The 24,206-nt window shown below is 42.1% G+C and overlaps 1 protein-coding gene and 1 long non-coding RNA gene across 16 annotated transcripts in view; one reads left to right on the top strand and one right to left on the bottom strand.

Moving 5' to 3' along the window:
- The window catches only part of mast4 (microtubule associated serine/threonine kinase family member 4), a 90,928-nt gene extending 77,086 nt beyond the window's left edge, over positions 1 to 13,842 (top strand). For 14 of the 15 annotated variants that reach the window (XM_067483370.1, XM_067483371.1, XM_067483369.1 and 11 more), the window contains 11 exons: positions 622 to 723; positions 1,306 to 1,428; positions 2,152 to 2,261; positions 2,929 to 3,050; positions 3,704 to 3,918; positions 4,549 to 4,749; positions 5,195 to 5,424; positions 6,738 to 6,860; positions 7,050 to 7,186; positions 7,551 to 7,735; positions 7,849 to 13,842. In XM_067483370.1, coding sequence (XP_067339471.1) covers positions 622 to 723; positions 1,306 to 1,428; positions 2,152 to 2,261; positions 2,929 to 3,050; positions 3,704 to 3,918; positions 4,549 to 4,749; positions 5,195 to 5,424; positions 6,738 to 6,860; positions 7,050 to 7,186; positions 7,551 to 7,735; positions 7,849 to 11,525 — 5,225 coding nt within the window. In that variant the 3' untranslated portion in view covers positions 11,526 to 13,842. The remainder of the gene's footprint in view (positions 1 to 621; positions 724 to 1,305; positions 1,429 to 2,151; positions 2,262 to 2,928; positions 3,051 to 3,703; positions 3,919 to 4,548; positions 4,750 to 5,194; positions 5,425 to 6,737; positions 6,861 to 7,049; positions 7,187 to 7,550; positions 7,736 to 7,848) is intronic. The other variant, XM_067483372.1, reaches the window with a different exon arrangement.
- Positions 13,843 to 16,998: 3,156 nt separating this feature from the next.
- On the bottom strand, positions 16,999 to 22,400 carry LOC137103244 (uncharacterized). Its single transcript, XR_010911430.1, has 2 exons — positions 19,558 to 22,400; positions 16,999 to 17,431 (listed from the first exon to the last, which is right to left on the bottom strand). It is a non-coding gene; the product is annotated as an uncharacterized lncRNA (long non-coding RNA).
- Between the last annotated feature and the right edge of the window lie 1,806 nt (positions 22,401 to 24,206).

Here is a 24,206-nt window from a genome sequence, read left to right as displayed (position 1 = left end):
GCCATTTTGGTTTTGTGGTGGAAAAATCATATGTTCCAGCTATGTTTTGTAGCTTCAGAAGCTCATTAGGACTTTATGATTTAAAAATCAGCCACACAGGACATAGAGGCTCTCCACACCTGAAATATTCTAAAGAAATGTGATGAATTTTCCATCCAGAGTAATCCGTCTGCCCTCTCGCCAGATCCATACACACTTGTTCACAGAGCCTGATAAATGATGCACATTAAATGCCAAAAAAACACACAGGAACAGTGCGATGTGTCATAGATTAAAGCGTTTGTTTTCTGTGCATATTTACGGTTTTATAAAAATCCAGGGCTCCCACCATGTTGCTAGCTGCTAAAAGCTAATTTTGAGAATTCCTCGTAGGGATATTGACCTTTAAGTCTGCAAATGGGCAATAAAACAGCTTCTTACATTACTATCCTCATTTGTTTGTTGGTGATTCATGTTCTTTTTTGTACATCCTAGAATAATGTTCAGAAATTTCATCTGATGTTTTCCGCCTCCATCACCACGTAACAAATATAATTACAACTGACTTGAGCTGCTGAAATGTGAAAACTGTATTTTTATTTATTAAATTTTTTGATTCCGTCTGTTTGCTTGTGTTTTCAGATGAGATCAACTGGCCTATGGGAGACGATGCCCCACCTGCTGACGCTCAGGAGCTCATCACTTTGCTGCTCAGACAGAATCCTCTGGACAGGATGGGGACAGGTACGATCACGAACTGTGGAGTAGCCAGTCGCTCGTTTAGGACTAGACGGCCACAGCAGGCCACAATAAATTCTGATGTGACCGTTAGTGCCACCTCAGCAGCACTCATTATTCCAAGCCATCGAGGGAAGGAATTGAGTTCATCGAACAGCAGAGCAATTTATCCTGTGGCCCGGCCACCTTTTCACTTTGATCAATTGCAATTATTTCCTTTCCAGTCTGTGAATCTTGTTTCATGCATGATGAGCGTATAAATGTGTGGACTGTAAAAGTGGCCATGACCTGAGACTTTAAATCGATGAGATGCATCAAGCCAGTTCTGTCTGGGGACAGCTGGTTTCATCTGGACCACCATCCCCCCACCCCTCACTAGGGTACTATTCGCAAAGCAGCTCCCCATCCCGTTTCCACAAAAGGTCACAGGCGGAAAATGGTTCTGCATAATTTATGGTCATGACATCAGTTTAGCCCACAGCCACTAGGGACAATGGAGACATGGTGAAAGTGTTTTTTTTGACAACCTGTGTCTAACTGAACTGCTGTGTGTTCTTGTTTCTCATCTGTATTTTTACCATCTTCAAGGTGGAGCCGCTGAAGTGAAGCAGCATCAGTTCTTCCACAACCTGGACTGGAACGGCCTTCTGCGACAGAAGGCAGAGTTTATTCCTCAGCTGGAGTCTGAAGACGACACAAGTTACTTTGACAGTGAGTTATCCAACACGTGAGCTCATGCTTCAGAATCGCATTTAAGTTTCCTTAAATGTCAAAGTAATGCAATATTAGGTATGAGTGTATCCATGTGAGGATTAAAGCTTTGGTGCCACTTTGCCGAAGAAGAAATCAAATACTGGTTAAAACAAAAGGAGTTGAAGTTGTAGCCCACAGATGATTCACAGCAATTCTGCTTGTAATTACCTCAAAGCAAAGGGAGACACAAGTGGTTTTCTTGTTCCTGGTTCATTTGGAAGCTTCTTTCAAAATCCACCCTGAAGACGTATAGACCAGGTACTTGTGCTAATCTTAAATCTCTTAGCAGAACATGTAAGATGTCTAGTGTTCTAGAAGAACCGTTTCCTGCACTAAATGAAATAATGAAAATGTGAACAATGTGATGGTGTTAGTTCCCACTGCCCAAAGCACTGTGGGAGTTGGAATTCCAATACTAAAATTATCCTGCAAAACAAATTGGTTAGAAAAAAGGTGCAAATCCATAATATTATTTTTTTATTTTGTGTGATTAGCACATTTTTTGTTATTTTAGAATAACAAATATCATTTATGACTGCTAAAACTATATTGTTATAGTTTCATTTAGGAGTATCTACAGTCCATCAGATTAGAATCAGTTTCCTCCTGCTTAAATCATCTTATGGCCCTCGTTATACCTGTAATAACTGAATGCGATAAAAAACATTTTATCATTCCCAGCTCGCTCTGAGAGATACCCGCCCCTGGAGACCGAGGAAGAGGATACAAACGATGAAGACTTCAACGTGGAGCTGCGGCAGTTCTCCTCGTGTTCTCATAGATTCTCTAAGGTGTGTCCTCAATCTCATTTTATTTCTTTATTTTTTTAATTTTATTTTTCTTCACTCTCAAGACGAACATGCTTGGCTCATCATTACCGCCAAAGATTTTAGTCATGTAAATGAGTCGAAGCCCTCAACTGTCCCAATCCTTGTCTCGCGGGAAACAAAGAATGAGCGATAGGTATTTCATATGGAAATTTGTGTCTAGAAAACATTGTTTCCCCTCACTCTCCTTTTACCTCTACAGATTTGGGCTTTGCATATATTTTCCACATGCAAATTTTCCTCTCTATATTTTTTTTTTCTTCTTTTTTCCCAGCAATGTAGATCGCAATACAGTCATGCAAGCTGGGAGTCATTGTTGTGCTGCATTGCAGTATGCTCCCCTCTAGCATCCAAACAAAGCATTACAGCGTGTCTCAAAGGAAGCGTAAACTGAAGCACTGTTCTATACAGCTGAACAGAAACTCCTTACTTGTAAGACACGATGAACGTGTGGATTAATGCACGCAGCTCAGTGTTTTTGCACATCGTATATAGATCCACAATTCGACCATCACGCAGAACTACATTTATCAGCGTATCTTCATATTTCGAAACATCCTTTCATTGAACAGAATTTTGCCTTCTAGCCTGTGTGCACTAATGTGAATGATTGACTGTCTGTGGTTGTCAGGTTTACAGCAGCCTGGATTTGTCTCGTGGGCACCTGGAGGAAAAGGGAGAGACGGAGGAAAAGAAGAGCGAGAGCCCACTGACTGTGGACTCTCTCAGCTGGACGCCAGACTTTCCTGAAATGTGCGCATACTTCAATCTTTTAATTAAGATATTGCTTGGTTTTTACCACAATTAACCTTTGTGCATAAGTACAAGACTGCATGCATATGAAGTTAAACACATAATGCCTGAACTCAGATCTCATGTTACTTATATCACAGAAAAATTATCCTTATGCTGCTACATTAGGATGCGAGGAGGTGCACTTTGGTTGTTGAACTTGTAGGTTAAACACAGTACTGAACCTTTTAACTAAACTTACAGCTAAACTAGCTAGAATATACAGATGTGGATGAAGCTGTCGGTTTTCTTCCGACACATTTTGGTCTAAAATGATAAAAATCATAGACAAAAATTAGAGCAATTTGTTGTCTTCATAAAACAAATGTTTGTCAGTTTGATATGTTGTATTTTAAGAGTTCTGTTAAATCAAAAATACAAGCAAATACAGATTTTTAATTAGTTTCCTCATTTTGTCAGTTTCAAGTTATTTCAGGGAAAATTGTTTCATCCTGTTTTTGTTTTTTTTTTTCATGGAAGTGAACCATCAATTTTGTCCATGTCTCCAGCGTCTTTCATACAAAGGAATTATTCAGACATTTACCAACTGTCCTCACATAAAACTAACATTAGCAACAACACTGCTTTGAGAATCTGCTCTGTCCATTCTTCAGGCCGTCGCTGTCCCACTCGACAGACACGGACAGCATGAATCGGGGGCCTCGGCCCAGCGGGCTGCCAAAGTTTGCCATCTCAGCTGAGAGTGAAGGAGACGAGACGTCTGGGCTGGGAGACCCCAGCAAGGCCTCTTTCTCCATCGGAGAGCTACCGCACGACGAGCCGGACGCCACCACTCCAGGCAGCACACACAGTGGAGCCACGCTCTCTGGTATGACACGACAAGTGGCTAGAAGAAATACTGTCTGGCACTTTTACTGTATATAAAAAATATGCTTTTACAGGTCAGCAAAATATTATCCAACCATAGCAAATAAAGGCTGAGGGCATTACGCAATAAACATGAGTATGAAAATGTTTTTTGTAAATAGTGTAACTGCTTGTAACAAGCGGGTATGTCTTTGTTGGATTTTACTCAAGCTACTTGTTTGCTGAAAGAAACAGTTTGACATATTCATACATACAAGCTACAGCCAAAAGCCAGTTCTCTGAACTTCATTATTAACATATTACTTGTCTGTTTATTATACACGAAAAAATCTATTTGCTAGAGAATTTCTTGGCAACTCGCTGCAACTTCTCTTGCTGTTCCAGCCCAAGAATAATCCATAATATAACCCATAAAACAAAAAATATATTTGGTTAATCTCATAATTATTATACTTTATCTGCTGTAGATTTACATTTATTTAACCGATATGACAGTGGTATCAATGCTCACATCTAAATACCAGAAAACACCAGAAATGGAAATTTAATGCTGTTCACTAATCACAGAAGAAAACATAAGTTGTTTAGTAGGTGTGTATCTCAAACCGTTTCTATGTTTTGTAATAATTAGGAAGTTTCTCAGAACATCTGGACCAGCTGACGCCCAAAGGTGAGGGGGTGGAGAGCCCCGACAGTAGCGGTCACACCTCTGCCGACCAGGGGGCTCGGACCACCCCTCTGCAACCTGAAAGTGCTGTGGAGAAAACTGGAGCTGTGGCAAAAGTCCCAAAGTCCGTTTCGGCTGGTGCACTTTCACTAATGATCCCTGGAGGTAAGTCAACGAACACCCACAGCTAATGCAGAAAGATATGCATGCGTTGACTATAAAACAAATAGGATCTCCTCCAGTTTGTTGGAGGTTGAAGTATATGTCAGAGCAATAATGTGTCAAGGGTTACAATAACGGCACCGGTCTTTGAACGTGAAACAGATGAAAGCTCGCTATTGATCTGTGCAAAATTGGCCCAGCATGACACCTGCTGTGAGTTCCATTTTCTAGAGTGGCCGCGAGCGAGTAGAAGCTGCTAACAAGCAGAGTAAGCAGGCAGGGCAAGAGCAAGAGGTCTGTAGTGTTGGGAGAGAGAAAATCTCATTAGTTCCACCCAGAGCACAGAGTATTAGAGCAACAACTCACTGCTGACTCGAGAGCCGGTCACATTCTGATTGATTAAATAAATGCACGTGTTCAGCTGCGGCTCGTCTCTTATTTTTTTCAGATATCTTGGGGGTGTCTCCACTGCCCAGTCCCTTGTCTCCCTACTCCCTCTCCTCGGACCCTTCCTCAAGAGACTCTTCTCCAAGTCGAGATTCCTCCCTGTGCACCACCGCCAACCCACGGCAGCCTGTTGTCATCTACAGCTCTGGGAAGAAGTTTGGCTTCACGTTGAGAGCAATCCGGGTGTATGCATGTGACGGCGACATCTACACCGTGTATCACATGGTCTGGGTAAGGACTACATCTTACCCGTCAAATCCATAACCTATTGGTTTGGGCTTGTTTGAAAGTTCTCACTCACATTTACCTTGATGCTGTATGCACACAAATCTGGGTGTGAATGTGAAAACAAGTGAAAGCTGACTAATTGCTGCAAATATTAGTTGGTAATTGATTAGTCGATTGATAGAAAATGAATCGGTAGCTATTTTGAGACTGTTTCTTCTCTGTCTCCGGTTTAAGCTTTTTTTTTTTTTTTTGTTATTATTAAGTTTGTACTTCAAGGACCATGTGCTAGAACATTAATCATACACAAAGAGATGGATTCTACCACATTTGTTTCTACCTGCAGTCCCCAGGCAGCGGTACAGAATACAGTTTCATGAACCAGTCCTCAAATGTACTTTCAAAATCATGCATTCTGGTACTACCGGTATTACGGGTACTACTGGTACTACGGGCGACTGTGGTGCAGGAAGGTAGAGCGGTTGTCCACCAATCTCACAGTTGTTGGTTCAATCCCCAGCTCCTCTGGTCACATGTCGAAGTGTCCTTGAGCAAGACACTGAACCCCAACTTAGTTGCCCCCGGTGAGTGTTGGCCAGCTGCATAGCAGCTCCCCCACTGGTGAATGAGTGTGTGTGTGTGTGAGATTGTGAGTGTGAATGGGTGAAAAAGAAGCAGTTTAAAGCGCTTTGGGTGCCAATAGGTAGAAAAGCGCTATATAAGTGCAGAACATTTACTATTTACTACATCTACGCGCAAGGGCCTGCTGTTTTACGCCTTTGGGAGGTTAAATGGCATTTGTCTGTTTTGTAACATTTAGTTACAGCCTCAAATCAGTTCTTCTTTTCTGTTTATTAACAGTCCCACATACACAGAACTCTTCTTGTTTGGCCGTTTACAGTCTATGAAGTGCAGTTACAGTCATAAAAACCCCCAAAATATAATTAATATTTGATATGTATATTTCAGGCTGAAGCAGTTTTAAGAAATTGAGTCATTTAAAGTGGAAAAAATATTAACCATATTTTTACAGCAGTTTTTGAGACCGTGACGTTTTTTGTCATTAGGATCAAATGTGCAAGTTTTTTAAATGACCTGTTAAGGGTCAACTAATAGGATGCATTGAATGTCAATTGGTGAGCTCAGAGGAGACTAATACAGGAGGTGCAGCATCATCTCCTGTCAGTCTCCACATACAGCAGTTCTGATGACTTAACCTGGATAATCTGTAAAAGCTTTGTGGTGGTGACGAAGATGATGGTGGTGGTATTAATAATATCAACCATAGTAATAAAACGTCTCTTGTGTCTGTTTATCAGAATGTAGAAGATGGCGGACCTGCACATAAAGCCGGACTGAAAGCTGGAGACCTCATTACCCATGTCAACGGAGAGCCAGTTCACGGTCTCGTCCACACTGAGGTAGTGGAGCTCCTTCTCAAGGTAAATGACAAAGAGCATTTACATATTCACATCTTCAGTAAGCATCAGCACCCTCACTGACTGCCATCACAAATTAAACTGTCAAAAAAGCTGCCACGCAATGTGACAGTTAAAACCACCGTCATGTAGGCGCACACAATATTTTGGCTGAATACTACAACTCCACACTGTGCTCCTTCCTTTTTATAGAGTGGCAGCAAAGTGGCCATTTCGACAACCCCCTTTGAAAATACTTCAATAAAAACTGGTCCAGCAAGGAGGAATAGCTACAGGAGCAAGATGGTCAGATGTGCCAAAAAACCCAAGAAGGAGAAGACACCAGAGAGGTCCAAACCTTTACTACTTTCATTTTCTTCTTTTTCACACTGTGTTTTATAACATCAGGTCGAAATCTTTTATGTCCTACATGAGCGTACTGTGAATTATGTTTGGCTCTAAAACACGTTAAAGGAAAAAATGAAAATGTGAAAATTATTATATTATATCTAATTATTATATAAATGTGAAAAAGTTCAAGAAAACCTTCAACTTTTTGTAATTTATATTTACAGAAGCAAATGTTAAATTGTATATTTCTTTTGTATATTATACATTAGCATTTTAAAAGATTGATTTTGTAGCTGTTGTTTAAAAGATGTTTAAAGATGTTTAAAATTCTGTACTGATTTTGCTTTTCCTGGCTTTTTTCAGGCGACGCTCCCTTTTCAGGCGGTTTGCCATGCAGCCCTCCCCTCTCCTGCACACGAGTCGCAGTTTCTCCTCCCTTAACCATTCTCTGTCCTCTGGTGAGAGTCTCCCTGGCTCCCCTACCCACAGTCTCTCCCCTCGTTCCCCTACTGCCGCCTTCCGGGCTGCACCAGACTTCACCCAGTCAGGTGTAGCATTAACTCGAGCTCATTAAAATTTAGTGTTATACAGAAGTCTTGGTGTTCATTTCTGATTTTTGTATTGTGTTTTTAATACATTTTGTGTGCTTTATAAATTCCAGGCGGTAACTCTTCCCAGAGTAGCTCTCCCAGCTCGAGTGCCCCAAACTCCCCAGCAGGCTCAGGACACATTCGTCCCAGCACTCTTCATGGACTTGGCCCCAAACTGCCCGGTCAAAGGCTTCGTCAGGGGCGCCGCAAGTCTGCTGGTAGCATTCCCCTTTCTCCTTTGGCTCGTACACCTTCACCGACACCCCAGCCAACATCTCCTCAGCGCTCGCCCTCTCCTCTCCTTAGTGGACATTCTGTTGCCCTTTCCAAGACAACCCAAGCCTTCCCAGCCAAGATTCATTCCCCACCCACAATTGTGCGCCACATTGTGCGTCCCAAAAGTGCTGAGCCACCCCGTTCACCCCTCCTAAAACGAGTCCAGTCTGAGGAGAAGCTTTCCCCCTCTTACACAGGAGATAAGAAGCACCTGTGTCCAAGAAAACACAGCTTGGAGGTGACACAAGAGGAGGTGCAGGATGAGGAGCTGAGAACGGTGGAGCGGGACTACACCATTCTGCAGAGTGTTGAAGAAACAGCCTCTGAACCACTTGCAATCACCCGTGTAAGACCCGTTGAGCAGGGCTGCTTGAAGAGGCCCATAGGTCGGAAGATAGGCCGGCAGGAATCTATCGAGGAACTCGACAAAGAAAAGCTGAAGTCCAAGATGGTTGTGAAGAGACAGGACTGGTCAGAGAGGAGGGAGTCTCTGCAGAAGCAAGATGCCCTATGGGAATCTGAATCCTCCCCCTTGTGTAGTGATGACAAACCCCAGAGTAGCCCAGAGTCTGGTCCTCTGGAAGCAAAAGCTGCCAGTACAACTCTTAAAGACGTACTATACAAAAAACTCACCACACGTGCATCTGAGGGCATCACTGAACCACCTGGCTGCAGCAATGAATGTGAAGGAGGACTCAGATCGACTCTCTGTTCCATTCAACCCAGACAGGGTAAGGACACTATGAAGCCGGACAGACTGGACTTCAAAGCTCCTAACATTGAATTCACCCGGAAGAGGCTATCGTTTGAAGATCGAGAAGACTGCGTGTGCCGGCTGTCTTCTGGCATCCACGAGAACCACCACTTTGGCTCCACTAGGTCTAAGAGCCTCCAACTGGACACAGCCATGTCTCATGACCTCATGAAGGTGGGCCTGGGAAGTGTTCACTCCAGCCCAGAAGGTCTAAGCCCTAAGATTTTCTCGGGTAGAGGAGAGAGTGCTGTGGAAAAACTGCAACTCATCTCCTCTACAGAGTCTCCACTTCGAAAAACTTCATCTGAATACAAACTTGAAGGACGCCACATCTCCTCTCTCAAACCTCTAGAGGGCACCCTGGATATCGGCCTACTCTCAGGGCCCAGAACCTCCAAAATAGAAACTTGTTTATCCAAGATGCCAGATAACACAGGTGATGCTGTTTCTGTGAGTCCTCCAGTTTGGCTCCAGAGCCCTACTGAGAAACAGAAAACAATCCCCCAAATGAAAGCTACTGACAAACTGAAGAGCCCCATGACTTCTTCCTCAAGCACTGAAGCTCTAACTAGCATCGTTATTAAAGATCAGTCGTATAATGCAGCCACAGAGGCCAAAATAAGTACAAGTGGTGTGAAAACACATGATAGTCATAGTGAATCAATAAAGCCCTCAGCCAGTAAAGCAGAGACAACATTTGTTGTTAAGCAGGAGAGCAGGACTGGTATGAAGTCCAGTTCAACACTAGCCCATGAACACAGAGGCTCTCGACACAGCTCCCACTTCTCGTCTTGTGGAAAAACTCCCTCCATACGGGAAGTCAGCAATGAAGATCAGGAGGATGAAGTGGAGCAGCAGGAAGTCACACAGCACACTACATCACAAGATACTGACGGCTCCAAGACAGTAGCCTCTTTGACTTCGGCAAAGCTTGACCGAGAAAAAACCTCTCCTGCACCTGCGCAAGTGGCAACTCTGGCTACAGCTGCCAATGCACCGTTACCTGTGCTGGTGAAGCAAAGGATGAACTCTGATTTGGAGACAGGTCAGCTGCAGATCTGTGAGAGGAAAACGGCTTCTGCACAGAAGTCAAACCTGACCTCTGTTTCTGAGATGAATGTACAGAACAACTGTGCATCTGTGCACACTCCAGATCACGTGCTTTCAAAACCGCAACAATTGAACATCTGCTCTACAAGTACAGAACCACAGCTTTCTGTCAGAACTTCAGCATCTGGTTCTGTACATGACAGTGAATCCTGCTCTTTAAAGTCCAAAGGTCAGGGCTGCACGGAAATTGTGGAAGGGGTAGAATCTGACAGCTCTGCTTTGAAAGTGACTGGAGACGCCTGCAGCTCAGGCTCTAAGAAGGAACTCGATACCTGTGCCACAGCTGGAAAGGCTGAAGAGAAGAGACAAGTTCCTACAGTGGCCACGTCATTAAAAAATAAAAGCCACACCACGCTGAATGTAAACAAAAAGGAAAACACTGTGTGTGTTGGTGCAGTACAGAAGAACGAAGGTCCCATATCACCAAAGACAAACTGTAAAAGTTTAAGTTCAGAGCAGTTATTGAAACGCTGTCCAGCAGAAAAAGCACAACACAAATTGTCTGCTGCAGAATATTGCACCTCTAAAGAAATTGTGTGTGTAAAAGAAAACACTGTGGTCCCATCGGAGAAACAGAAGATTGTGGCCTCAACAACCGCCAATGAAAACAGTCCCAATAATAAGTTAAGGCCTGACCTGCAACCTGTACCACCCAGTGTTGTGAAGGAGACAAAACCACTTGAAGTCCAATCGCACGGCACAACTCCTCCTGTCCCAGCAGTCAAGAGCAGCCTGAATGCAAACCAGAGGCATCTGTCAAAAGAGTCAGCTCCCTGCGCTTCAAGTGTTACACTAACCCATGATGCTAAACAGAAAGAAGCTTCGTCGCCGTCCACTGGTGTTGATGTGAAGCCTGAGGGATCTTTGCAGCTGACGCATCCTCCCACACTAGCAGAGATGGAGCAGACAAAAACCCAGCCCAAAAGCTCTGTAGCAACCACAGCTCATGTGGTAAAAGAAAACACTCAAGACTCAAAGCCAAAATGTCTCCCTCCTAAAACCGCCCCATTATCGTCAACTCTCAAGACTTCTGTAGCTCCAGCACCAGCTATTAAACCAGGTTTTGATGCCAAACATAAAGATACGTCACCTAAAAGTCCGGCCCCTGTTTTCAAAGACCATCAGGAATCAAAACCCAAAGACGTTGCTTCACCTTTTACTAACCCTCAGCAGCAGCAGCACAAGAAGGAGCTGCACGTTCCCTCTCAACCTGCTCCGCCGCCAGTGCTGCCAAAACCTGCGCTGAAAAAGGAAACGCACTCATCGAGCAGTGGCGCCGCCTCTGGCAGGGTCACCACATGTGCCCTCCAGGAGGCTGCAGGTAAGGTAGCCACAGAGGCCCCCAAGCCTGATGCGCTTGCACCAGAGAGCTTCAAGGGCCCAGATCCCAGGATCAGCTCCCCGGACAAACAGGCGGCCTCCAGCCGTAAGGAGCAGGCTGATAAAAAGAAGAGGGAAACTGTTCAAGAGGTCGCGTCTGCGCAGAAAAACACGAAAAGAGACTCAACCAGGCCTGCTCCTTGTGCACCTAAAGACGGTTCGGGCAAAGACGGTAGCAAGTGCAAGCAGCAAAAGGAGTCGCCACGTAGTTCCACCAACAGAAAGTAAACAGCGGAGTGAAAACGGAAAATCCCAGATGTAATCAAATGTTAGAGATAGTTTGTGCAAGCATCACCATGCCTTCTTTTCTTTTGGTTTAGTTTTGTTTGAGGACCGGGCAAGCTGTTACACGCTGATAGAGAGGGAGGCGCATGTGAATAATAAGAGCTATAAAACACATGTTTCTGGGTCTGAATGTAGGCATTTGCTGGTTTTCTTTTATCGCAGAAAGCTTCGTGCAATCAGGACGTCAGGGGCGGCAGGGAGGAGCCGGCGTGATGTACTGTAGTGTCAGTGCCATAGACTACTTTGAATTGCACTCCTGCGTCCAGACGGGAGGATGTGAAGTCTTTTAATGCAGTATACCACGCAGTTTTGCCAATGTAGTATGATGATTGTAGAGTTGATTACAATCAGATGCTTTTTATGTGGGGCTTTGTGCAGTAGCACACAGAGGCAAAACACTATGTCCAGTGCTTTTCACCTAAAACCATAACTTAGTGAAGGGGCCTTAGTATTATGGGAAAGAAAACTTGCATTTGTTAGCAAGATGTGGTGTTTATTCACATTCCTCTGACATCTGTACATATATTTTTGATTTTTATGCAATATGATGTAAATATAACACTGTACAAATGGGATACGTGGGCTTACATGATTGTCGTTTGTACTATATGTATAGATTTTTGTTTGAATGCTCAATATTAGAGTATCACGTTCTGCTTGGTGACTGTGTGGCCTAAAGGAAGCTACTGTGACATATCTCCTCATCAAAGGCGTCCTCTTTGTGACTTTTAACATGTTTTCACATGTTCCAAAATTAACTTGAAAAGACGGAGGAAAAAGGCATGAGAGGGGGAGGGGTGGGCCGGGAAAACTGGGCTATTTCTACAAATGTAGCACTATACAAAAATACTGTGAGGGCTGTCGGCGTTTCCCAGAAATAGGTGTGTTGCTGATGTGTTTGCTGGCTGACTGCAGTTTGAAGAGCAACGACCGTGTAAAATGTCAAACAATGTGGTTGATTTAATGAGACGACCCGGCATGTTTGCCCACGAGCACTGCAGCAGGTTGGATCTTCTAAGAGCTTTGGGCGTCATTGAGCAGACACGAGAGTTAGAAAAGGCCTGCGTGGGTTCACGTGGCGAGCGCCTCAGTGTCGGGGTTTCGGGTGCGTTTGATCTTGGGCTTCAGGCTCGGCGTTGTTCAAGTCGCCCGTTAGTGTTTCGGTCTCTTCGTGATGAGCAGCTGCTGGCTTTAAACTTCACCTGAGTAAAGAATTCATATGAGGAATCCTGGTTGTTTGCATAGTATAGTTCATGTCTACATCATGCATCTGATGTTAAAGTGCAAGTACTTGGTACTCTACATATAGGCTGTCACTTTCTGCTACTGACACACACACACACACGTTTTTATACTGTAGAAGCCTTTAAAGTGCAAACCCTAAATGACAACCAGAACTTAGCCTAGGACACCAAGTATGTAATTCAGTATTAGCTCTGTTGTGCTCATTAAATAAAGACAATAATCTTGCATACTACATATACTTTTATGTCAGTGAGTCAAACAGAAAATACATATTGTAAAATGACACACGATATAGTTTATATAAATGGCAAACTGTATCGAAGAATGACACTGAAAAGACAAATCGATTGCAGAGATTTTAATGTTAAATGATGTTGCATTAGGTTATGTAAATGTATTACTGTTGTATCGCGTGAAAGAACAAATGCACCTTAATGTCAGCCAGTGTTCAGTTCAAAGGAGGAGTAAAACGGAAAACTAGGAACTGAAAACGGTTTTTGAATCTCCCCCCCCCCCACGTGTCCCAACTTCAGATTTAACGAGTCACATTTTATTTGAACCATTAAACATACTCCCCCAACCACACACACACACAAACACACACAGTTTAAATCCTCAAAGCACATTTAATGTTTGTTTACAAAGCATCATGGATGTATATTTTGTATATTGTTGATTTGCCAAATCTATGTTCTGTGTTGTAGGGTGACTTTGCTCCTTCGCCACCACAATGTTTAATATGAACATTGGTTTGTGCGGTAATCAGTCTTCTCATATGTCAGTGTCTGCTTGTCTTTTCACTTTCCTTTTTTGTTTTTCTTCCTTTGTGTAAAACTAGTATTAGATGAACTCGCTTACGATGGTTTGTCTTTTAGAATATGTGCAATAAAAGTGTTTTGAGTTTTGTATTTTGCCCAAGGAAAGCTCTATGGATGTCATAGATGTTGTATATTAAAACAGATATTTATACTTCTAATGTTGCGTAAAACTGAAAATAAAATGGAATTATAAATTATTTTCAGTCTCAATTCATTCAATCTGGCGCTTTAAGATTTTAAGTTTTCAAAAGAACAATATCTTGGTTATTATTGGACCTGTAGATGTCATAGTTTGACAACAGACAAATATCCCTAAGTTTGGTTTTACTGCATGGAGTAAGTGTAAGAAATTGAGCTTTAATAACTTGACTTGCAAATAAGGCTGATTTGAATCCAACTACATGTTTGGCTTTTTCAGTGAAAGTCTGAAATAACTAAAAAATAGTAACTATTTTTATGTGGTATTGTGTAGAAGTTCCACATCAGCATTTTCAGCATTTTTTTTTCCCCACTGATTTTAAATAAAGTTGTTAACATGCTCAGTGTGATAACATACACCAGAGACATCACAGAAATGTGTTGAAAGTGGCATAAATCCAAAGCTTTCATTCACTGCACACATTTATTTTCAAGCAAAGTTTGCTCCACTTCAAGAGAAAAGTGGCAAAGAGAACAATTTCCAGAAACCTTTCAGAAACAAATTAATCACAATGTAAACGTGATAAATGAAGCACTGCCCCAAGACTTGGTTATATTGTCCCCACAGACTTTAGATGTCAGGTCAGCGTTTCATTAAAATTGATCCACTTTGTCTTTGTATTTATTTAATGCAAAGTGTCTCATCCTGGGTATTAAATCATGGTGTACAAAGTAGCACCAACAGAGGGCAGTGTCCTTCCACCTGTGGCCCGGAGTGGATGCTGCTCGAATCTTGTTTGCTTGAAGAGCTACAGCAGTGTATGCAAATCCTCTCAGGACTAGTATGGATCCGATGAAGTTTGAATAAAACCAGACGATATTTAAAAAAAAAAACTCTATTAATCTCTAAATTAATTGAAAGTATAAATGGACTGATCTTTGGTAACTTTTTTTAAAATGTGATTCCAGTGTTGGATCAGTTCTCACATAATGATATTAAAAGATATTAAAAGAACAGAGCAGTGTATCAGCCAGCAGGGTTAAAGAGAGCATTGTGGTATCTATAATAGTCCATGTGTTGCATCTTTGAGTTGTTTTCCAACAGGGAGCAATTTCCTGTTGGCCAGAAAGTGTCTGTCTAATGTTTCGCTGCAGCTGCAGGCCTGTGTCTTCATAGCTGCAATGTACCGCTCAGCCGTCCTAATGTCTCCTCTCACAGACCAACGGGATTTCTTTAGTGATGTATACAAAGCGTTAAAAATATATTTTGAGATGATCACTTTTGCACGAAGCGGCATTTATTATGCAGTAGAGTAACACTGCTCCTTTTGTTGTGGTCACTTAGAGGGTCTGCAAACACGACAGCAGGTTGTGCTCCCATTTCGACGTTTGGCATTCAGCATTATTCAGACATCTAGCAGCAGCCCTGTTACCTCCACTCCCTTTCTTCCACTTAACAATAAAACAAAAGCTTATTCGATAGACTGTGGCCATAATAAAAATGTATCTTCATTGTCCATCTGGCTCCTTGCACAGAATGCAGCCTGACTCCTTTGTAATCAGTTTTACAACATCTGATCAATACTAATGATGTGAGCAGCCGTGTCCATTGCTAACGGGGTAAAAAGGGCGGAAGGTTCATATGTTTGTAGACACACATGTACATTGTCTCTACCTCCCTTGGAGGTTTCCACCTTAATTTATTTTTACCACATTGATTCATAATTGGTTGAATTTGGCTTTTTTTGACAGCTTTAAGTCTCTAATGTCAAAGAGTATTCACCCACTTTTTATGTATCTTGCTTTAAATCCGGTGAAGCTAATTGGTTTTTGATGTCCAAAAATGAGTTAAATGGACGTCACCTGAGTGCAGCGACTGTGTTTACCACATTTTGTTATGTGTCTTATTTCAAATGGATCAAATTCATTATTTTCCCCCAAATTCTACAAACAATACCCCATAATGACAACTTGAAAGAGGTTAGTTTGAAATCTCAAATTTATAAAAATAAAACAGGAAAATAATTCTTATCTCTGATGAAACAAAGATTGAACTCTTCAGCCTTATTGCCAAGTTTCATGTCTGGAGGAAACCAGGCACCGCTCACCATTTGACCAATACCATCCCTACAGTTAAGCATGGTGGTGGCAGCATCATGCTGTGGGGATGTTTTGCAGCGGCAGGAACTGGGAGAGATGAATGCAGCAATGTACACATTGTCTACACATGTAGACATTCTTGATGAAAACCTGTTCCAGAGCGCAGTGGACCTCAGACTGGGGCAGTGGTTCATTTTTTAACAGGACAACAGCCATAAGCACACAGCCACGATAACAAAGTAGTGGCTACAGGACGACTTTGTGAACGTCCTTGAGTGGCCCAGCCAGAGCCCAGACTTGAACCCGATTGAACGTCTCTCGAGAGATTTGAAAATGGCTGTGCACCGACGCTCCCCATCCAACCTGATGGAGCTTGAGAGGTAAGAAGAACGGGAGAAACAGCCCAAAAAGAGGTTTGCCAAGCTTGTAGCATCATACTCAGAAAGACCTGAGGCTGTAATTGGTGCTAAAGGGGCTTCAACAAAGTAACGAGCAAAGGTGAATTTGTATGAATTTTTTTGTTTTTTATTTTGAATAAATGTGCAAAGATTTACTAACTAACTTCTTGTACGTTGTCATTATGGGCTATTGTTTGTGGAACTTTGAGGAAAATAATGTATTTGATCCAATAAGGCTGTAACATAACAAAATGTGGAAAAAGTTGAGCAGTGAGAAAACTTAGTGGATGCACTGTAAATGTATCTATTTGGAAGGTTACTAGTAAATCGGTACCACCAGATGTTTTAATCTGCTTCAGGCAGATAAATACCTGTTCCAAGTTTCTTTTGTTTCTAAATGATGAATTTCCTGTACTCAGAGAGATAATCAGTGACTTGGAAATGTTGCTTTGTCTTCATCCTGATACTGATTTTGGCCAGGATACTGACCCACCAGTAACAGGACCCATGCAGTAGAGGTGTATTTATACTACAATCATTTAAACACATTCGCTGCTCTCAGGTGATCTCGATTCAAACTTATTGTGTGACTTTGGAAACTTGGCTGCACAGGTGATGATTTAGATGATTTCCGTCTAAAGGAGGCAAATACTTATGCTCTCATTTTTACTTTCCGTCCATCCATTATCTTAACGACCAGCTGTCACTGGGGAAGAGTCAGGATTCATTTTTACTTTTATTTTGAAAATTCATTTTGCGACTTTTTTGTCAAAGAAAAGCCAAATTACATTGATCACGATTCCATTGATTGAGCATGACAGAATGCTGACATTATCAATAAGCTAAAGTCATTTTTACTATATTCACAGTTTTACTTGTTGTAAGTATGTTGGCATGCTGACAGAAACTAGTTAGTATAAAGTACAATTACCAGGCTGAAGGGAATGTTTTAGAAAAGTTAAGTGATCTCATTCACTACAAATCAGCCTGTGGGGATCAAGAATGCAGCTGAGTGGGTAAGGTCGCGGACCACAGGGTCAGTGGTTTGATTCCTGGTCCTAATGTGTCAAAGTGTCCTTGGACAAGACACTTGAACCTCAAGTTGCTCCCGGTGGGTCAGGTGAGCCCCTTGCATGGCAGCCAATGCCATCTGTGAATGAGAAGCAACATTGCAAAGCAACAGTGAATCTACACATTTGTTTGATTCAGTTGCCAGACAGACACAAATGGTACGCAACAGTTTATACACTTGTAACCAAACTCTAAAAGAGTATTGTTTTTTCACTCCAGGTCTGATTTGTCCTCTGGACACCATGAATATCTGTGACGCAGTTGTATTGAAAAGAGATTTTTTCATTCTGGACTAAAATGTCGAATGGGCCCAACAACCGACTTTGGCATTGCCCTGTTAGGAGCTGTGGCTTTAGCACAGCTAAAAAAGAAAAGGAGCTCGACTTTTCTAAATGGACAACATGTAGACAGAACGTTCTATAGACATGATACGTTTGTTTTTGCATTAATGCAGCAACTGAACAACAAAAGAGAAACGTGAGTCTTGTAAGTAAAGGAGTCGGCACACAGAATACAGAGGTGGGAAGATTAGTTGTTCCTGTAGACACATGCAATCTGAGGCTCGGGTAGCTAAATCCACCCTGGCCTGTATTAACTTTTGCTGCTGGAATTTGTTCAAGTACATTCTGTGACTTGGTGTGAAGCCAAAGCTCCAGCCCAGCGCTCATATCTCATGTTGCAACTAATGGCATCTGGCCGAGCTTAAGTCCTCATCCACTGGCCCATCGAGCACCCTGGGAGGAGTGAGCTTTTTGTGCGGGAGAGGACTCACTCTCGTGTCAGAAAGACTAACAAGTTTAGCTTCTGGGTTGTTGTTTTTAACAATGTGCCCACATTACTCCTCCGCTGTGTTTGGCCTAACGGTGAAAACGTCCTCGGTGATTATGCAACAGTTCAAACTCAAACTAGTCGGTCATGTGACATATTTCACCGTCGATTATATGACTGTGCAAAGTCATGTAAATGATGCAATGTAGAAACAAGGAGAAGTGTATTTGTGTGGGTGGGGAACACTAAAGCAAACATTTTCGAGGTTGTGAACAGGCTGCAGTGCCAACGAAAGGTTATTTTCAGAATCCGTGGAATGCTCATGGTGCAACAATAAAGTAAACACTCGATTATAAATGAATCTCATGCTGCTGTGATGAAATGCAAAGTTTGAAATAGACTGCAGCGCTTGAAATGAGCAAACTCCTTGTGTGGCAAAAGAAGAAGAGCGTGTTGATTAAAGCCTTCTTCTAGGCCTGTATGGGTACGGCGAAAATGAGAGGAGGATGATGTATGACTGGATGTTATTGTGGTTTCTGTGTGAGGCTGCTAAATATCGGGTGTGCGAACAAGCTAAGCACACACTGAGCTCGGATACAGAATAGTGCTGGCTCATCACATGCTCCTTTTCTATCTGAAGCATTGTGCAGTGTTTTTCTAAGCATTTTTATACGCTTGTGTCACTATTGTGCGTGCTGTTGCATCAGGACTTGGGTTTATAAACAGGTGATAGTGGTGTTCCGCAGGCGTGGACTCGGTGTGCTGCACAAAAGGAACACAAGTTCATGAACCTGAGGGTTGGTGGATCTGTTCCTGGTTCCTCCTGTTGAAGTGTCCTTGGAAAACACCCTGGAAACCCCGTAGCAGCACCACCATCTCCAGCACAGGACGTGCAGCTGTCCAGCGCTGACTTCAACGCAGTTTCAAATCATCATCACTCGGTGTATCTTCATTCTTTATATAGTCTCAGCCTTTTTGTTTAGTTTAGTGTCAGATCATCACTCTTTGAGCTGTCGTATTAAATATGTTGCTTCTCTGTTTTCTTTCTGTTTTTGCAGCTGTTGAATTCCGAAACAAAAATTTCCCAATCTGCTGCCCTGACTTATTTTTAGCTCAGCGGACCACAGAGGCCCTCTGTCGTTTACTTTTAGTTTTTGTCTGGCTGATTGTAACTCAAGTCCAGCTTTAAATCACCTCCTCACTTAGACTTTGTGCAGTTTGATCTGAGTATAATAACCCCGAAACGGACATGATGGAAATGCATTGCTGTTCCGAATTTCATTATAATGGCTCCAATTTTCTAAACATGTAGAGGTCAAATGATTCTATGTTGACCTGAGAGATGAACAAGATGAACATCATTCAGTATCTCTACTGTGCGATTGAAGGTGTTTCAATGAACAGCTAAATGATGATCCCGCTTGTCGGGACACTTACCTTCTGCGGGTATATTTAGAAGTAGCTGTGGAAGGCACAAGGAGGTCAAAGGACGCCACAGGCTTAGAGACATCGGTTGAAGAGTAAATGAAAGAGGATGAAGAGGAGAAGATCCCTTTTTCAGACACAGGGCAGGGGTCTGGTCTCAGGAGAGTGACACGACCTCTGTGTGGACCCACACCGAGCGCATTAATGAGCGTCTGGGAGGGATTTAAAGTCCAGGGTTTAGCGCAGATCAGGCACTGATTCTCTGCCTCAGGAAAAAATGGGACACGAGTCTGAGCCACCCTTATGAAAGCACCAGCAATAGTGGGACATATTGTGTATAATTTAACATATTCGGGAGGTTGCACTGTTCCTCTTGATTTAAAATAATGCACCCATGCATGATTTGGTGAGATTTTATGGAACACTATCCAGATAAACTGAAAACCACTAGTGGAATGAAGTAGCGTTTACTGAAGTGCTGTACTGACTATGCTGAATATTTGATATCGTACTCCTTCATAAATCACTTTATTCTACTACATTCCAGAGACGGTCCTTGTAATTTTATTGCATTAGAACAGATGACAGAACATACATTGACTTTAAAATAGCATGAAAGTGAGTCTAATGTTTAGACATACATTTTTCCTTTATTCCCTAAAGTCATGGGATTACAGGTGACACGTTTAGAGTTTTTAACTTTAAACTCCACACTTTGTGCCACGTTTGATTACGAACAGACATTTTTTTATCCAAAGCGACTTGAAACTAAGCAGCAGACGCCAGGCGCAACTTGGGGGTTCAGTGTCTTGCCCAGCGGCACTGACTTGTAGTCAGGTCGACCAAATGAGCTGAACTGACCTGATTCTCTGGACGTTGTCTGGAGTTCATACGTGAAAAGGGCTCATGATTTCTATATTTCAGTAATAGTTGAGAGGACACAAAATATTAAGGTGAAGCTACATCAAAGCTGGCTCCACTGAGGCCGACTTTCCTAAATATTTTAGCTCTTAAAAAAACCGATGAAGGGAAAACAGCTCCTGAATACAAAGAGTCCTAGCTGCATGCTTTCAACTTTCTATAGAAAGTTCACTTTCTGTGTGAAGTGAAAAAAAAAACCCGAATGAGCGTTATGTAAACACATTCCCTGCACGCACAGCCCCAACAGCCACAGCTGGCCGAACTTGCGTAAGAGGCCCTGGCTGAGACGCTGTGTATGCCATCCGGGTTTGTAGAGCACTGGAAATCTGCTTTGGTTCAGACCTGTGTCACATGAACCGACAGCGCTGCAGCGGATGGATTAACATAAGTGCAGGATTGAGGTTGTCCCAGATAACTGGAGACTTTTTGGCCGGAGCGATTTCCAAAATAAAAATTTCCGGGGGTGGGCTGTCTAAAAGGTTACGGAGTGGATTGGATAGGATCGACGTTGAGTAAATGTTTTGCTGTCAAAAGTTTGTGGATGATGTTAGACTTTTAAGGGAAATTTGTGCGAGCAAGTAATGGTTTTGACACGCATGGCAACGTGGACCAACACAGTATTTAGCAGGATCTGGCCGGGCTTGTGTTTCTTGCTCTCACTCTTTCCAAATACGTTACAAAACCTTTTCATACTTGTGTATGTACATATTCTTTTGAGTTTGTTGGAAGCCTTCTTGTTTTCTTCTCCTGTTCTGTTTGTATTTTATTTTAATAAATTTTCCTAAATATAAATAAAGTAGGCACAAGAAAAAAGTACTGCTGAACAAAGAGTATTTAATTTAAAACGGTACCATTACAGCTCCTGCTACGATAGTGCATGTTAAAGATGATGGCATGTCAGCATGAGTAATAGAAGCAAAGTGATTTTTAATCTTGTTTACTCCTGTTAAAGGAAACAAAACTAATGTCTTCCACCACGTTTAAAGTAAGTGGAAAAGTTTGACATTTTAGTCCATTTTCATACGGCTTTCTTTCAGCTGGAGAAGATGGATCCTTCCATCCCCTCTGTGTTCGGTGATGTGATGCTATAGCTAGAAGAGAATTAACTTAACTTAGCAAAAAGGCTGATAGAAAGCACTGGTAAACAGCTATCATGTCACCTACCACCTGCTATGAAAGTAATTCAGAAACTTTCAGAAACTATGTTCATATTGTTTGGTGGAATGGTTGTCTGTATAACCACAATGTGTCTTTATTTTATTTTTTTTGCATTTCAGTTTTTGTAACAAAGCAGCAACAGGTTTAATTGCTGGACTTCAGAGGCACTGGTAGGATTTTTTTTGTTTTGCTCCTTATGGCCTGTATGCTAAGGCTCTAGACAGTATTGTGTTTACAAGGTGTATAAAGCATTGTTTCGGTAAGTATATTTATAGTATATAATATTTAATGAAATAGCAAATGTTAAATGAGGTACAAAATGGTTGTTAGACCCCAAAGCACCTAAAGTCTGTGTGCTAATAAACACTTAAATCATTAGCCTATAGTGATTATGTGGCTTCTGAATAATTGCGAGTAGAAAAAAAACACACAACCACTCAAACTGTGTCATGCTTGGATTAGGTTTTTACCTGAAAATGAGGCCTGGTCCATGCTGTACTACACATCTCAAAGGGCAGCCAGACTCACTGAACACAGTGGAGAAAATGTCTGATTCGGCAATAGAATCAGATATTTTCCAGCAGAGACGTAAAATAAAGCGATTAGTACAAACTTCACCCAAAAAAAAAAAAAAAACCTCAAAGATTTAATTGTGATAGAGATACTACTTTGCCCATAAGTTCCCCATATCAGTAATAAAACTCATTATCAGCACTGCATTGACTTGTTTTCAATGTCATCCCACAATTAGTATTTGCAGCTCAACACACACGGTATCAAATTAAATCCATCGTGTGTTTTAATGTGTGTTGGTTGCTATGGGAGAAAAAAAAATATTTTCAAAACGATCTACATAAATACTACTTTGCATATGAATAAGAGATTTGGGCATGATGGGGAAATTAGACCTAATTCACCCCAAGCACTTACCTTGGCATGAGCATGAGGGAAGGCTGTGCACTAACAAGCACAGCCAGGCACTGATTAGTGGGTAATGCACTTACTTCAGTCAAGTACTCCACTGTATAATTGGAAAAGACTGGATTCTGCTCTCTTTGTCTGCCAGCACGGCGCAGTATTAACAGTCACAGGAACACGTATCACATACAGCCGCTCCTTTCACCATCTCCCAACAACAATGAGTCACTGTTAAAGAAAAAATGTGCAACAAACCAAGCGCCTTTAAATGATTTACGCTCGCGTTCATGCCGGACAAACGTCTCTGTTTATCTTGTACGGTGCAGTGTGAATGTACAGACACCGAATGCATTTGAATATTCCATCCTAATCTGGTGGAGATGTAATTTCAGTGGCTGGTGTCGTCTAAGCTGTGTAAAACTACTTTAAATATGTTAAGCTACCGCAGCTCCACTTGTAATCTCCACTCTGCAAAGTAGCTAATAGTACAGTAATAGTAGTTGTACTTTACTCGGGTAAAGTACAACTACAAAAACCTAAAGGTTTATTAAATAGTAGCACATTCCTTGAGTATGACATAATGTACTCCACTGAGAAATTTACAGAACCGCAGATCTTGTACTGTATGTCGACAATGTTGTTCTCTACGAGAAAAGTTATTCTGAATCAATCTATGATTAAAGCTTCTTTTCGATCGTGTTCGTGTACAAACATCTACCAAGGCGAAGAACGTCTGCTTCCAAAGCGAAGTGAAAAGTGAAAGTAGACAAATCTGCTACTGGCAGATTTCTCACACTGGTGAGACCAGTGGCGACAGACTAGTAAAGCTGCAGATGTTTGCAGATTATAGGGTTGTGCAATAATCAGCTTGGTAGAGATGTGTTCACTCTCTCATTACTCTGTGTGACAGACAAAGATGCAAAGATCTTTGTCCTCGTTCATTTGGAAACAGTGGAAGTGCAAGTTTATATTTAAAACCAATGTGAAAAAAGTACGAAAACTAAAGGAATATGTGCTGTGAATTTTCATGCCAGAGCAGTCTGGTAATCAGAGTGTGGCCATTTGTAACGGATAAATTCACGACCGTACAAATACTAACAGTACGCTGATCACAGGGAATCTGAACAGTGACCACCCTCAGGAAAGTCATGTATGAACTGCTGACCCCACAGGTCCTACAGCTTGGCAGCAGATATACGATTTGAGGCAACCTGCTTTATTCTATGTGTGGTTCTATGTTTGGACTGTCCATCCCAGCATAGTTCTTACTGCATAAGGCCCGTTCTGGTTCCATTGAGTTCCGACCAACGGTCCTATTTCTCCCCTGATGAGAGGTATTTGCACTCCTTTAAGATGCAGCCACATTCTCTTGCCGTGGGGATGCTGTCTTTGCTCACTGGAGCACCTCTCTGTGAAAAAACCTCATTTAACTCTGTGAGGTTATTTGTTTCCAAGTGGCTTCTTTCCAACTATGTTACCATGTTGTGAGTTACAGCCTTGCTCTCCCCCATAGTTGCAAGGAGAAGATCAACCTTTTTCCCATGTAGACTGTCTTTATCTCCATCCACCGAGAGAGACACGAGTGTGTGTGTGTGTGTGTGTGTGTGTGTGTGTGTGTGTGTGTGTGTGTGTGTGTGTGTGTGTGTGTGTGTGTGTTACGGCCT

Source organism: Channa argus, chromosome 18 (genome assembly GCF_033026475.1).
Source record: "Channa argus isolate prfri chromosome 18, Channa argus male v1.0, whole genome shotgun sequence".
In the NCBI taxonomy this organism is placed as follows: domain Eukaryota; kingdom Metazoa; phylum Chordata; class Actinopteri; order Anabantiformes; family Channidae; genus Channa; species Channa argus.
Note: the sequence above shows the minus strand (reverse complement) of the source record. Positions and strands in the feature narration are given on the sequence as shown.